Source organism: Hyaena hyaena, unplaced genomic scaffold, assembly GCF_003009895.1.
Source record: "Hyaena hyaena isolate Hyena2069 unplaced genomic scaffold, ASM300989v1 scaffold_1570, whole genome shotgun sequence".
NCBI lineage: Eukaryota > Metazoa > Chordata > Mammalia > Carnivora > Hyaenidae > Hyaena > Hyaena hyaena.
In genome coordinates this window covers 167,631-180,764 of record NW_024082206.1, presented here as the reverse complement: position 1 = coordinate 180,764, position 13,134 = coordinate 167,631, and the positions used below count along the sequence as shown (strand labels likewise).

Genomic DNA, 13,134 nt, shown 5'->3' with positions numbered 1-13,134 from the left:
GGCGTTACCGCCGTGCTTGGGCGCGCAGTGTGCGTGGCGTGAGCCCCGCGTCTGTTTGCAAGGCTGGGTCTCTTGGTCGGGGAGCTGTTTTGGAAAAGCGCTCAGCATTTGCACTGCCTGTTGGGTCTACCATGAGGCGCCTAGGTTCGGTGCAGCGGAAAATGCCGTGTGTATTTGTGACGGAGGTGAAAGAGGAGCCTTCCACCAAAAGGGAGCATCAGGTACCGAGGTGTGCGGCCGCCGTGGAGCGCCTGCACTGGGGCCGCCGGACGCATGAGAGCCGCCCTGCAAGCCGGGAGCTTTTTTGCAGGTTTCGCCGGGGAAGTCTAGGAGACGGGGGGTCTCTACTCCCTGAGCTCCAGCTTCTTTGTACCTTGTTAGTTGCAAGGGAGGGAATCTTCGAGAGAAGTTTTCTGATGAGGCAATTCAAACTTGCCGTCGCATGGGAATTGAAAACCCACATCTTAAATAGTCTTCCTTTCTTAGGTTACCACCCTTTGGGGAAAGACCCTTTAAGTATTCACATAATCACCGCAGTCCAAGCTTTACTGCTTTTCAAGAATGTGGTGACAGAGTGGAGATTTTAGAAGACTTGCTTTGCCACTTCTAACCTAGGAACCTATGGTGGTGTTGAGAACTAGCCTAATTAGGTCACTTGAGATCAGACCTCGCGTATTGTTGCCAGTAATTACCTGCTTGATTCGAATTAGTATTCCCATCTCTGGTTGTTTCTCTCAGCACCGGGTTTTACATATCGGAAGACCTTACCAAGTACTGGTGAATGATTAATAGCCAGTATCAGGGTAATTTCTTTAATATGTAGCAAAATCTTTGATAGCAGAATCCCCAGGAATTGAGTCCTTTGGATTCATACAAAATTCATCATGTGCCTTTGGCATAGGCCCCACCCCCTTGTATCATTTGCACAGGTGTTCTTGTTTTGAAACTGCCTTGTTTCTAGTCCCAGTTTTTAGGACCTGACATGTGATAGGCACTGGGTGAATATATGTTGAATTAAAGAATGAACCCTAGAGCCTTTTTGTTCCAATTTTCCATTCACCTCTGACACTTTTTTACCTTATAACATCCTTTCTAGTGCCATTGCTGTTATAGTTCTTAGTAGTTTATGCGCAGTTTCCTGCACTGCCTAATCGTTTTCTTGACACCCAGAATGATTATTGTTAGGGTCTTTCCTAGTCAAAACCCCACAATTAACTACTAAATGTTTGTAGTAGTTGCCAACCCTTTATTTTTTTAGCCATAACAAACTTAATATGAAATATTGGCATCCCAAGTAGTGGTTCACTCTAGCTGTAATTCTCAACTTTGTATGTTGGGGGTGGAAGCGGGCAGTTTGTAAAAGGACCCTCCACCAGGAAAAATAAGCCCCTGTTCATGTCCCATGTAGTTAAGATTAGCTTATGTTGTTATTTACAGCGTAGTAAGTATCCAGATCCTTAGCTATAAATCAAGGCTTCCCATTAATCAGGTTCATTCTACTCTTCAAGTGTCTTTTGGATCTACCATGAGGTGCCTGGGCTCAGTGCAGCAGAAAATGCCATGTGTGTTTGTGACGGAGTTGCCTACTTAAAGGAAGTCTCTGTTGGAATAAAGCCTGTTGCATCCTGTGAACGCTCCAGGCGCAGGCCTGTCTTTATTTTTGCTCAGGCTGTGCACTCCGCCTGGATCACTTGCAGGATTTTCAAAATCAGACCTTCTCTGAAATCGTGGATCAACTTAGTTATCCCAGTGATTTCCTCTACCCAGAATTGTAGAGGACCACTCCGTTGATATTCACTATGACTTTTCAAACATACATGCCTTGTTTTTCCAGTCACAGTTTAAAGTCTTCAACGAGACGGGGAACTTTGTATACCCTTTGTTATCTTATATTGACTTTTGGACATGTTGCTAGCACAGAGTGGTTGAAAATTTATTCTTATGAAAGCAGTATTTGGGCTCATCAAGAACTCTATCAGCAGAGTAATCTCCATAGGATACTTGGTAAATTTGAATACACACAAACATTGCTGTTGGGCCAAACCACATCTCTTCTACCACCGCAGGTTAGACTGATATCCTCTGATCCCACTTGCAGAAGTTAGTGATAAATCCCCAGTCGTTATTTCATCTTAAAAGTACTGAGCCAGTAACAGAATGGTGCTAATTTCCTAAGTCTGCTTAACTCTGAAATAGTACTTCCACATAATAATTTTAAACCTGTACACACCAGTATTGTGCAGTATTTTTCCATTATTTAAGATGAGTGTAACTTCAGGTCACTTATACTGTAAAATGGTGGCATAAATTTTTCACAGGAATAAAAATAAATTACAGATAAAAAGTTCGTAGGAATTGCAGAAACTGTCTTTTCCTCCGTTCTAGTTGGTCTTGGCGTCTCTTTCTGACAGTAGAAAAACTGTATATTATGCAATTTACTACTGTTAAAGCTGAAAGAGTCATTTATTTTTCTCCTTAGCATTAATTATACCTAACATTGTATTGCACATTTTGTTACTATTTTCCCACTGATTAAAATGAAAGTTCTGCCAGAGGCAGGCACTTTTTAAATTAACCTCTGTATTTCCTGGTGTTGAGGACACTAGATTCCTGGTGTCAGTCAGCTCATTATGGTGGATAAAGAAACATGAATAGTTACAAATCTGTGTGGGAAAACAAGTATTGCTCTGATAGAAGGGAAGGGGTGATTCATGAGAATTTCACAGATGAAATGTTTTTAAATTGTCTTCAAGGGTAAGCAGGAGGTTATACTTCAGAAATAGTGAAATTAAGAACATTTCAGGTGGGAATATGTGTGAAAGTGTAGAGGCTATTGATCTTACACCAGTTTTCTTTCTTTCTTTTTTAAGCCATTTAAAGTTTTGGCAACTGAAACTTTAAGCCACAAGGCATTAGATGCAGATATATACAGTGCAATTCCAACAGAAAAAGTGGATGGAACATGTTGTTATATTACTAACTATAAAGGTAAAATAAAACTACAAATATTACTATTAATGTTTACTTATTTATGAGAGAGAGAGAGAGAGACAGTGCTAGTGGGGGAGGGGCAACGAGAGAGGGAGACACAGAATCTGAAGCAGGTTACAGGCCCTGAGCGGGATGAGGGACTTGAACCCACGAAACACGAAATGATGACCTAAGCTGATGACCTTAGCCGCAGTCGGATGCTTAACTGACCAAGCCACCCAGGAATCCTTACAAATATTATTTAATTACTGTACAAACTATACATATCTGGAATGGGGCATTTACCCTTCATAAACCCTTTGCAATCTAACTATAATAGCAAAATTATTAATAAAGTCACAATTGTTATCTTTCTTTTGGGGGAGGAAAGGAAGATAATATTTTCTTAATACTCATTAAAGGCAGACAGTTGTAATAAATGCTTTATAGATGTTATCTCTAATTTGCACAGTAGCATCTCCATTTCACAGATATGGTAACCGATCTTCAGAGAACTTAAATAATTTTGTCCAAGACCATATAATTAATGAATGGCTGAACTGGTGATAGAACCTATGTTTGATCCTAAAGCTTGTTCTTACGCCACTCATTTTGGTGCCAGCGCCCTAGTTTTTATTACTATTGGCAGTGTTTCTAATTTATTTCAGTTTAATGCCTTTTAAGAGCCAGAATCTAGAAATTGTCAGTTAAAAAAATGCATTGAAAAGTGAAATAATCTTTGTGATTTCCTGTGGATGGTGAAATGACCTCTTAATTCCAGCAAGAGAAACAGAACCGTTAAATGTAAACTAGACACATTCCTGGTATCAGGAAGTCTTTTCTTAAATGCATATTTTTCACGTTTTTAATTATGATTAAAGTACGCATAACAGTATTTACTCTCAACCATTTTGAGTGTACAGTTCATTATAATGCTGTCACCACCATCTATCTGCAGAACTCTTCATCTTGCAAAACTTAAACTCCGTACCTGTTAAATAATTCACTGTTCCTCCTCTTCCTGTGGTCCTTGGCAACCACCATTTCTACTTCGTATGGTTTTGACTATTCTAGATAACTCTTCTGTCTGGAGCCATACACTATTTGTCTTGTTTGACAAGCTGATTTTCAGTGTTCATCCATGGTGTAATCCCTGTCAGGATTCCCTTCCTTGTTAAGGCTGAGTAACATGTCGCTGTGTGTATATACCACATTGTTTGTATGTACCACATAATGTATGTCCGTGCCACATTGTTTTATGTACATAGCATTCATCCCTCATGTACACTAGGGCTGCTTCCATATTTTGGCTGTTGTAAACAATGGTGCTATGAATATGGTGAACTGATATCTCCTTGAGACTCTTCTTTCAATTCTTTCGGGTATATAATCAAAGTGGAATTGCTAGCTCATACAGTAATTCTAATTTTTTAAAATGTTTTTTATTTATTTCGGAGAGAGAGAGAGAGAGACAGCGTGAACAGGGTAGGGTCAGAGAGAGAGGGAGACACAGAATCTGAAACAGGCTCCAGGCTCTGAGCTGGCTGTCAGCACAGAGCCTGACGCGGGGCTCGAACCCATGAACCGCGAGATCATGACCTGAGCCGAAGTCGGACGCTTAACCTACTGAGCCTCTCCGGCGCCCCTAGTTTTAATTTTTTGAGGAACTGCCATACTGTTGTCTGTAGCAGCTGCACGATTTACGTTCCTACCCGCAGTGCACAAGGGTCGCAGTTTCTCCGCATTCTCACCAGCCCAAAAGTTTGTTTGGTAGTAGCCCTTTTAATGGGTATGAGTGAAATGATTTTTTTATATTTACTAGTAAAAAGAACAAAAGGTCCATTCAACCAGAAATGACAATAATTTTAATCTGGTTCTTCATAGCATTTACTTGGATATTTAATAAGTAATACAGAATGTCCGAACCAAACTATAATCAGTAGTTTCAAAGAATATTTGAAGAAACTAAAAGATTTTTTAGGCTTTCATATTTACATTAAGAAACTTAAATATGCATCATTATGTATGATGTATAACAGTGGCCATTAAGCATGGTTGGATTATTAAAACTTAAAGGACAGGACCCAAAATGATGGTGATTGCAAATCCTCAGTTTATTACAGGTAAGGGTACACAGCATTAGCAAGGGCATGAAAAGTAAGGATGTACATCACAGCAAAGGGTCTGGGAAGACCAGGTGAAAGCATCTATTTTAACCTCTCCTTGCCTCCCTCCCCAGACCCCTCTCCTCTGTTCCCAAGGTCCTAGCAGGACACACTCTCAAATTAGGAACCACTGATGTATGCAGCGAACACACTTTGGTAATGGAAACTAAAATAGAGTCTCAGCGGGGGATTTTTATTTTTTTAAGTTTATTTATTTATTTTGAGAGAGAAGGGAGAGCGAATCCTAAGCAGGCTCTGCACTGTCTTTTCAGAGCCTAAAGTGGGGCTTAAACTGTGAGATCAGGATCTGAGCTGAAATCAAGAGTTTACTGTTAACTGACTGAGCCACGCAGGCACCCTTCTGCTGAGGATTTTTATATTCTGCTGGTCACAGAGGCATCTTCCTGCTAAGTAACCAGCCCTAACAGCAGAGCCCTCCAGGAGTCTCTCTGAGACCAGGTAGAAGACTCATTAGTCTCACTGTTATCAGTAAAGAATGCAGGCACACGGCCTGAAACTTCTTAGATCCATGATTACAAATCATCAGTAATAATCACTGTTTCATGCCTTGACCAGGGACCAGAGCCATGCAAAACAGCTCAGCCTAATTATAGATTTTTGGGAACTAACCCTTACAGCACACAGTTACATTTCAGGAAAAGTGTGAATACAGTTATCCGGATATGTTTCCATTTAGTTTAGAGGTAGCTTTCTCACAAATTCAGGTTCCATGGAATGTCCATATGACAGGGTCACGTATTTACTTTTTATCTCATGCTTACCATTCTTCAACCAGAGACCTCAATCTTATTACAACACCAGGCACTGCTGGTTAGAGTACATCAGGCACGATGTCTGTTAGAATACATATTTCCCTTTGTCAACTAAGATTGCTGCTTTGAGGGAAGGTGACTGCATTGTTTATCGAAAAACTTTATAGTGAAATGTCTTTCAAGATAAGTTTTATTGTTTGCCTCTTAAGCTTTTCCCTTTTATTATTAATATCATTTTTTAGGTCAACCATACCTTTGGGCTCGACTAGATAGAAAACCTAACAAATTAGCTGAGAAAAGATTTAAAAATTTTCTACATTCAAAACAAAACTCAAAAGGTTAGTGGGCCTTTTTATTTTCCTTTTTTGTTGTTGTTGTTTTGTTTTTTCTGATTTAAATTGACTTATTTCTTGCTGTGGAAATTTTATACATTATATCCTTCTTAAAATTTAAGCACTTAGGGAAAAGAAGAAAATTATAATTGAGTTCTTTATAGGTAAAAGATTATTCTTGAAAAGTATTTTAAATTGTTTTCCTAATATGTTTATGACTCTTCATTAAAGCATGTTGATTTTATTAAAACATATACATTTCTCTCTCTCTCTACATATATATATAATGAAGAGTAGCACATTTTGGTTTTGTTACTTAGGAGAGAAATACGTAGTTTTAGAAATCAGGTACAAATCTCAAAGGATTATCCATATTTTTAATTATTACATTAAAATACCTCTAACTATTATGTAAGTAGATATATACATAAATCATCATATGTCCACTTGAAATTTCATGTATATATTTATATATGCATATTTATAGTCCATTAAAATTTCATCATAAATCTACACATACTGGAACATTGACTACTTTAGATTTTTATCCACCATTTACAGATGGTGATGGGTTCAAAATGAAAAATTTAAGGTGCTAGCATACTCTAACCCTGAGTAGTACAGTCACATGGCGGTGATGATGGAGAATAATTATGATAATTAAGAATAATTATGAGGTTTATTAGCTGTTCCCACATTGAATTTGTTCAGTCTTTTATATTTTTTAAAGTATCACTACATACAAAATTATTTAACTCTTTTAGAATTTTTTTGGAATGTTGAGGAGGACTTCAGACCCGTTCCAGAGTGCTGGATACCAGCGAAGGAAATAGAACAATTAAATGGGAATCCGATGCCTGATGAAAATGGACACATTCCTGGTATCATGAAAACTTTTCTCAAATGAGCTTTTGTTTTTACTAGTATAAAGAACAAAAGATCCAGAAATTACAGAATTTAATTTTAAACTGGTTCTTCGTAGTATTTATCTGTATAGCACAAAATTTCTGAATCTAATTTATATCAATAATCTATAAAGATGTTTCCCATCAAAAATGTCCTCACAGGTTTAGAATCTTCTTTGAATTAGTTTACTATCTATAGTCTAAAAATTAAAAAGAAGAAAAAAATTTACCCTTGAAGTTGTTGGCAGGGTAGATGATATGATTAATTTAGTTTGAAGTGAAACACTAAGCAGTGTTTACCTTTTAGATTGGAGGTAACGATATGTGCAATTTTTTTGCAAGAATCCTAGAAGACTATTGCAATAAAGAGGGGTGAAAATAGGTGTCTCCTAAGTAGTTTCGCTGGGGATGTGAACATTTTTGCTAAAGTGTGCTGAGTAGAAACATACCTCAGATTAAGGTTTAGTTCAGCTGGCATGTCTTGAGTACCTATAATGTGCAGAATACTCAAGTTCTAGTAATACAAAAGTGAAGATCAGAACCTTGATCTTTTAGACACTACAGAAAACCCAGTATTGGTCTGATTTAAGAACTAAAAGGAAAGCATCTACAGGGTGTAGTCGGAGAAAAGAGGAAGAACTCTAGTTCAGTCTGTGGTGTTTAGAGGAGGCTTGTAAGGGGAGAGGACATCTGTACTGAAGTGTAGGAACCAGGAAGTTAGCTGGCAGGGAAGAGAGAAGGTCAGCTTAGGCAAACTCCCAGGAAGAGGAGATTTGGAGTCTTGGAAGTTCCATGTAGCACTTCTCTGTGGCTGGAATGTTTAGGGTGTGTGACACTGGAGGACATGATAAAATTTGAGGCTGGAGATGTGGAATGGGCCCAGATCTTAAAGGGATTTATATTTCACTTAAAGGACTTTGAAGTTCATCCTGAAGTTGATTGTTAAGCAGGGGTACAGCAGAACTAAATTTAAATTTTTAAAGCAGTCTTATGATAAAAGTGGGGAGGGTTTTTCCAGACACTAGTGGACCAGTAAAGGTTATTACAGTCACCTGAATGACTACTGAAGGCCAAAGATATGATGGTCACAATAGCATATGTAGCTTAGTGTTTGTTTGATAAAGAATTGTCCACAGTGAATGATCCTATTCTGGTAACAGGTTAGGTGAAGAATAGCAATGACATTCAATAAATGTGCAATCAGTACATTATTCGGTAAATGTTGGAACAATAAAATGAGTTCTGGAACATTTGTTATGTAGGTCTGTTGTCCTTGAAACTGGAGAGAAAGTAGAAAACTTAAAAATAAATAAATAAAAGTTCATTTCTTCTTGAGAAAGTAAAATTTCTGGTAAAGGAATNGTATTACACTAAGCAGAATGGGTCAGTTAGAGAAAGACAAAAACCATATGATTTCACTCACGTAGAATTTAAGAAATGAAACGGATGAACATAGAGGGAAGTGGGCAAGACAGAGAGGCAAACCATAAAGCAGTCTCTTAACTACAGAGAACAAACTGAGGGTTATTGAAGGGGAGGTAGACAAGGGATGGGCTAAATGGGTGATGGGCATTAAGGAGGGCACGGTGATGAGCAAGGGGTGGTGTATGTAAGTGATGAATCACTAAATTCTACTCCTGAAGCCAATATTACACTACATGTTAACCAACTGGAATTTAAATAAAAACTTAGGGGCGCCTGGGTGGCTCAGTCGGTTAAGTGTCCGACTTTGGCTCAGGTCATGATCTCGTGGTTTGTGGGTTTAAGGCCCACGTCGGGCTCTGTGCTGACAGCTAGCTCAGAGCCTGGAGCCTGTTTCAGATTCTGTGTCTCCCTCTCTCTGACCCTCCCCTGCTCACACTGTCTCTCTCTCTCTCACTCTCTCAGAAATAGATAAAAAAATTAAAAAAAATAAAAAGTAGTAAAATTGCTAACATTATCACGGACTTAAAAAGTGATAATCTCTGTGCGATAGACATCCAAAAAACATTGAAAATTTACAACAAAAGTAAAAATTACCTCAAGTCTCAATCCAAAGAAAAGCAATGTAATATTTCTTTTTCGTTGCATGATAGGTTGGGTACCAGTGGAGAAAAGCAACAAACAGTATTGCTGGCATTCCTCTGTAGTTAATTATGAATTTGAAGTTGCCCTGGTACTGAAGCATCATCCTGATGATCCCGGTCTTTTGGAAATTAGTGCAGTGCCGCTATCAGATCTCCTAGAACAAACACTAGAGCTTATAGGAACGAATATTAATGGAAACCCATATGGTAAGTGAAGTCTTTTCCTATTCAGTTACAGTAACTGTCATTTATAAAGAAAATTTCCTGGGTTCAACTTAAAACACACACACTAAAGAAATGACTAACTAGCATTATACAGCTTTCTAGAATTATAGCCATTTCTATTTATGTCCATGGAGAAATTTATGCATGACTCTGTTAATCCAAAAGGTTGAATTTAGCTTCTCGTTCTTTCCTGTGATAACATTATAGAACTATTTATGAAAGGTAATTATTCAAATGTAACTTTTTGTTGCTTTTTAAAATTTATGTGAAATGAGTTGAATGAAAATTATGTGTTTTTCTTGGCTAATTAGTATTAATAGCTAAGAATAAATTAAAGAATTGACACTGTATAGCATATCAAGCATCAGAATCTGTAATGAATTGAGTTCAAGTCCAGAGGGCACTGTAGAGTACATAGTTTATAGATGGATGAAGATAGACTCAAGGATATGTAAAGCTTGAATAGTAAAATCCTGAATAGAGATTAGAAGCAGACTGACTGGCAGGTGTAAAGACGTTAAGGTCGTAATTATACAGGTTATCAGAGATATAGTGTGGCTGTTTGGCAAACACTGAATAAGTGAACTTGGCTAATGGTATAGAGTAGGGGTTGGCAGACCTCTGTATAAGTACAGATAGTAAATTTTGAGGTTCTGTAGGCCACACCTCTGAAACAAGGCCAGAAATGGTACTTTAAAAAATGGGTAAAACTGTGTTTCACTGAAACTACAACAACAGGCGTTCAGTTGGATTTGGATTCATAGTTTGCTGACCCCTAGTGTAGAGTATATGAAGGTGAATTTAGATTTAATGGGGTAAGGTGACACCTCTGAACAAGATCCCTTGAAGTATCTCTTGTCTTCCAGGAACCAACTAAACTTTTTGGTAAATTTATTCCTAAATGTTTTAAAAGGCTTTTTTATTTGAAGAAGTAAATGTTCTCATTTCTTTTTAAAATCTTTGTATGGCTAATGGAAATTTTTACCATTTAGGGTTAGGAAGCAAGAAGCATCCATTACATCTTCTTATACCACATGGGGCCTTTCAAATAAGAAATCTACCAGCCTTGAAGCACAATGATCTATTATCCTGGTTTGAAGGTTGCAGAGAGGGTAAAATTGAAGGAATAGTATGGCATTGCAATGATGGCTGTTTAATCAAGGTAATGGCCAAAAATAGCTTGTGGGATGATTTCGTCTTAAGTTCCTAAAACAAAGTAGAAGTGGCACAAGAATACTCTGTACATATTGCACTAATTCTAATGTGTTGTAAAGATATTTAATTTCCTTATCTCACATACTACCATTTTTTATATGATAAAGTAATGTTTCCTAATGTGTATTCATTCTCTGGGCTTTGGTTTTCCTACATGTTCTTCAGAATTAAAGTGAGGAAAATGTGTGGAAAAACTGCACGTTACATATTCCCTTCTTGGATACGGATGTTGCAACATGAATGCTGAGATCATCTATATCAGCGTAGTTTAACTCCACACTTCCCAAACTTGATTGAAGAATTTGAGTTAAAAGTGCCAGCCTAACACTTAATGTTTACAGAATGAATTATTTTATACTTTGTGCCTTTTCTGTCCCTTGGACTTGTCTATGCGATTTCAGACAGGTTCCTGAAATTAGTGATGTTCAGAACTGGACCTTGGTCCTATCAACCCCAACTCCCAGCAATTCAGAAACTTAGATACCATCTTTATCTCTTCTCTCCATTATTACATAATATAGTTATTTCTTAAAGATTCTGATCTATTGAATATCTACTTTTCCCCAACCAGTTGGCATTTAAGTTAAGCCAGAATTCATGCTTGACTGAGTGTATCATCCTCCTGTTGTCTTTCAGTCTTCTTCCTGTCCTGTCCATTCTTCACAGTAAGTGAAAAGGTTACTTGCTACATAAAACTCCTTAGTGACATTAAGATTATTCATGGTAGGACCGTTGCTTCACTTTCTGGAACTGTTCTGTACACTCCCATCTGCCAGACAGATGCATACTGTTTATATCCTAACCATACTTAAGTAATTGCAAACAGAGCAAAAAACACCATTCTATCACATACTTAGAATGCCTCCCCATCCGTATTTTTCAATCCACTAGCTTCTGCACTCAGCAACAGACTCTATTTGTTACATTTTTATGGAGCCCCTGATTATGTTCCTGGCATGTTTCCAGGTGCTAGAAATAGAGTCAAGAAAACAATGTCTCTGCCTTCATGAAGCTCACATTCTAAAGGGGAAGATAGACAGTAACAAGTAAATATGTAGTATGTCAGGAGAAGAACAGCTATGGGAAAAAAAAGGGTAAGATAAAATGGAGCCTTAACTAGTGCCTGGCAAATGGTGGCACTCAAAAATTTGTAAGTGAAGGAAGGTATTACAATCTAAAATCCAAACACTCTTTTTTTTCAGGTTCATCGCCATCATCTTGGTTTATGCTGGCCAATTGCAGATACTTACATGAATTCAAAACCAGTTATTATCAACATGAACCTGAACAAGTATGACCATGCCTTTGATACTAAATGTTTGTTTAATCTTTTTTCAAAAATAGATAATCAGAAATTTGGCAGACTCAGAGATATCATACTTGATGTATAAACTAAAAATGCAATAAAACAACTTTATTGTTATATTTAAATCTTGAATATTCTGCCATGTGTGAAAGGCAAAAAATCTCAAGGTTCAGCATCTAGTATAGCAATACGTCTTCTAGCATTTGAAGAAATGAATTTCCCAGTTGCAAATGTCCATTCAAGATTTTATTTAGAAGCAGCAAATGAATTTCAACCACTAGACTTAAAAATCTAAAATAAGTAATCTCCCCACCTTGTACAAAAGTTGGATTTTGTCTACCATAACGGGGTAGCCATTTAAAAACAGTAATTAAACGAACAATTCTGGATCAACTTTCAAAATTAAGAGTTTAAAAGCTGAACTTAATCTTCCTAGACACAACATATGGCTGTAACCTCATGTTTATATACAAGTACATATATATAAAATTAGTTTTAACACATATGTACACATATAAAAGCCCAATTTTAAATATTAAATGTATTAAAGTTCACCCCCATACTCTTTAAAAAAATACTATGAATGTACAGATATTCATCGTAGCTCATTTGATAGTCATAACTTAATCTAAAAATCTTCAAAAATATATTATTAATGTTTAAAATTTCATACTTTAAATTACTAAATTTAAAATTTACTAAATTTTAGTAAATTTCCAATTTAGTTTTAAATTGGATATCCAGTAAATTTTACTAAAACTTTCAAGGTACAGGATATGGAGATGGAAATCATGAAGGTCAGAGACTTGATTTCCTAATGGAGTTTTAACTTACAAAGTTAATAAATAGTTAAATAAAACTACAGTTATAAGTGGTCCTTAATAAATGGGGAGATTAGCAGGACTTTCCTCTTCATCTTCAAACTGTTCAGAAGTAGTAACAGGGCTGGTTAATTCAACTCCAAATTGTTCAGAAAGGTTTTTTAACTTCTCTTCTAAGAGAATATTCTTTTTCACTTCTTCTTTATAATTATACTTCAGATCTTCAATTTCTTCAAAAAATGAAGGATCAAAGTTTTCCAGTTCTTTTTTCAGCTTTTTTATTTCCTCCTAATAGAAACATGATAACTTTAAAAGGTATAGGTAGGAATAAAATACATTCTTTAGGTTTGAACTAA

At 36.8% G+C, this 13,134-nt stretch overlaps 2 protein-coding genes across 2 annotated transcripts in view; one reads left to right on the top strand and one right to left on the bottom strand.

The window, feature by feature from the left end:
• The first annotated feature begins 31 nt into the window (after positions 1 to 31).
• CUNH12orf29 (chromosome unknown C12orf29 homolog) lies at positions 32 to 12,221 on the top strand. Its single transcript, XM_039224239.1, has 7 exons — positions 32 to 221; positions 2,871 to 2,988; positions 6,151 to 6,246; positions 7,005 to 7,121; positions 9,221 to 9,418; positions 10,429 to 10,598; positions 11,854 to 12,221. The coding sequence occupies exons 1-7, from the start codon at positions 132 to 134 to the stop codon at positions 12,040 to 12,042; spliced, it is 978 nt and encodes a 325-aa protein (XP_039080170.1). The 5' UTR covers positions 32 to 131; the 3' UTR covers positions 12,043 to 12,221.
• The window catches only part of CEP290 (centrosomal protein 290), a 95,904-nt gene continuing 94,960 nt past the window's right edge, over positions 12,191 to 13,134 (bottom strand). Inside the window, exon 53 of the mRNA XM_039224240.1 lies at positions 12,191 to 13,066. Coding sequence (XP_039080171.1) covers positions 12,836 to 13,066 — 231 coding nt within the window. The 3' untranslated portion in view covers positions 12,191 to 12,835. The remainder of the gene's footprint in view (positions 13,067 to 13,134) is intronic.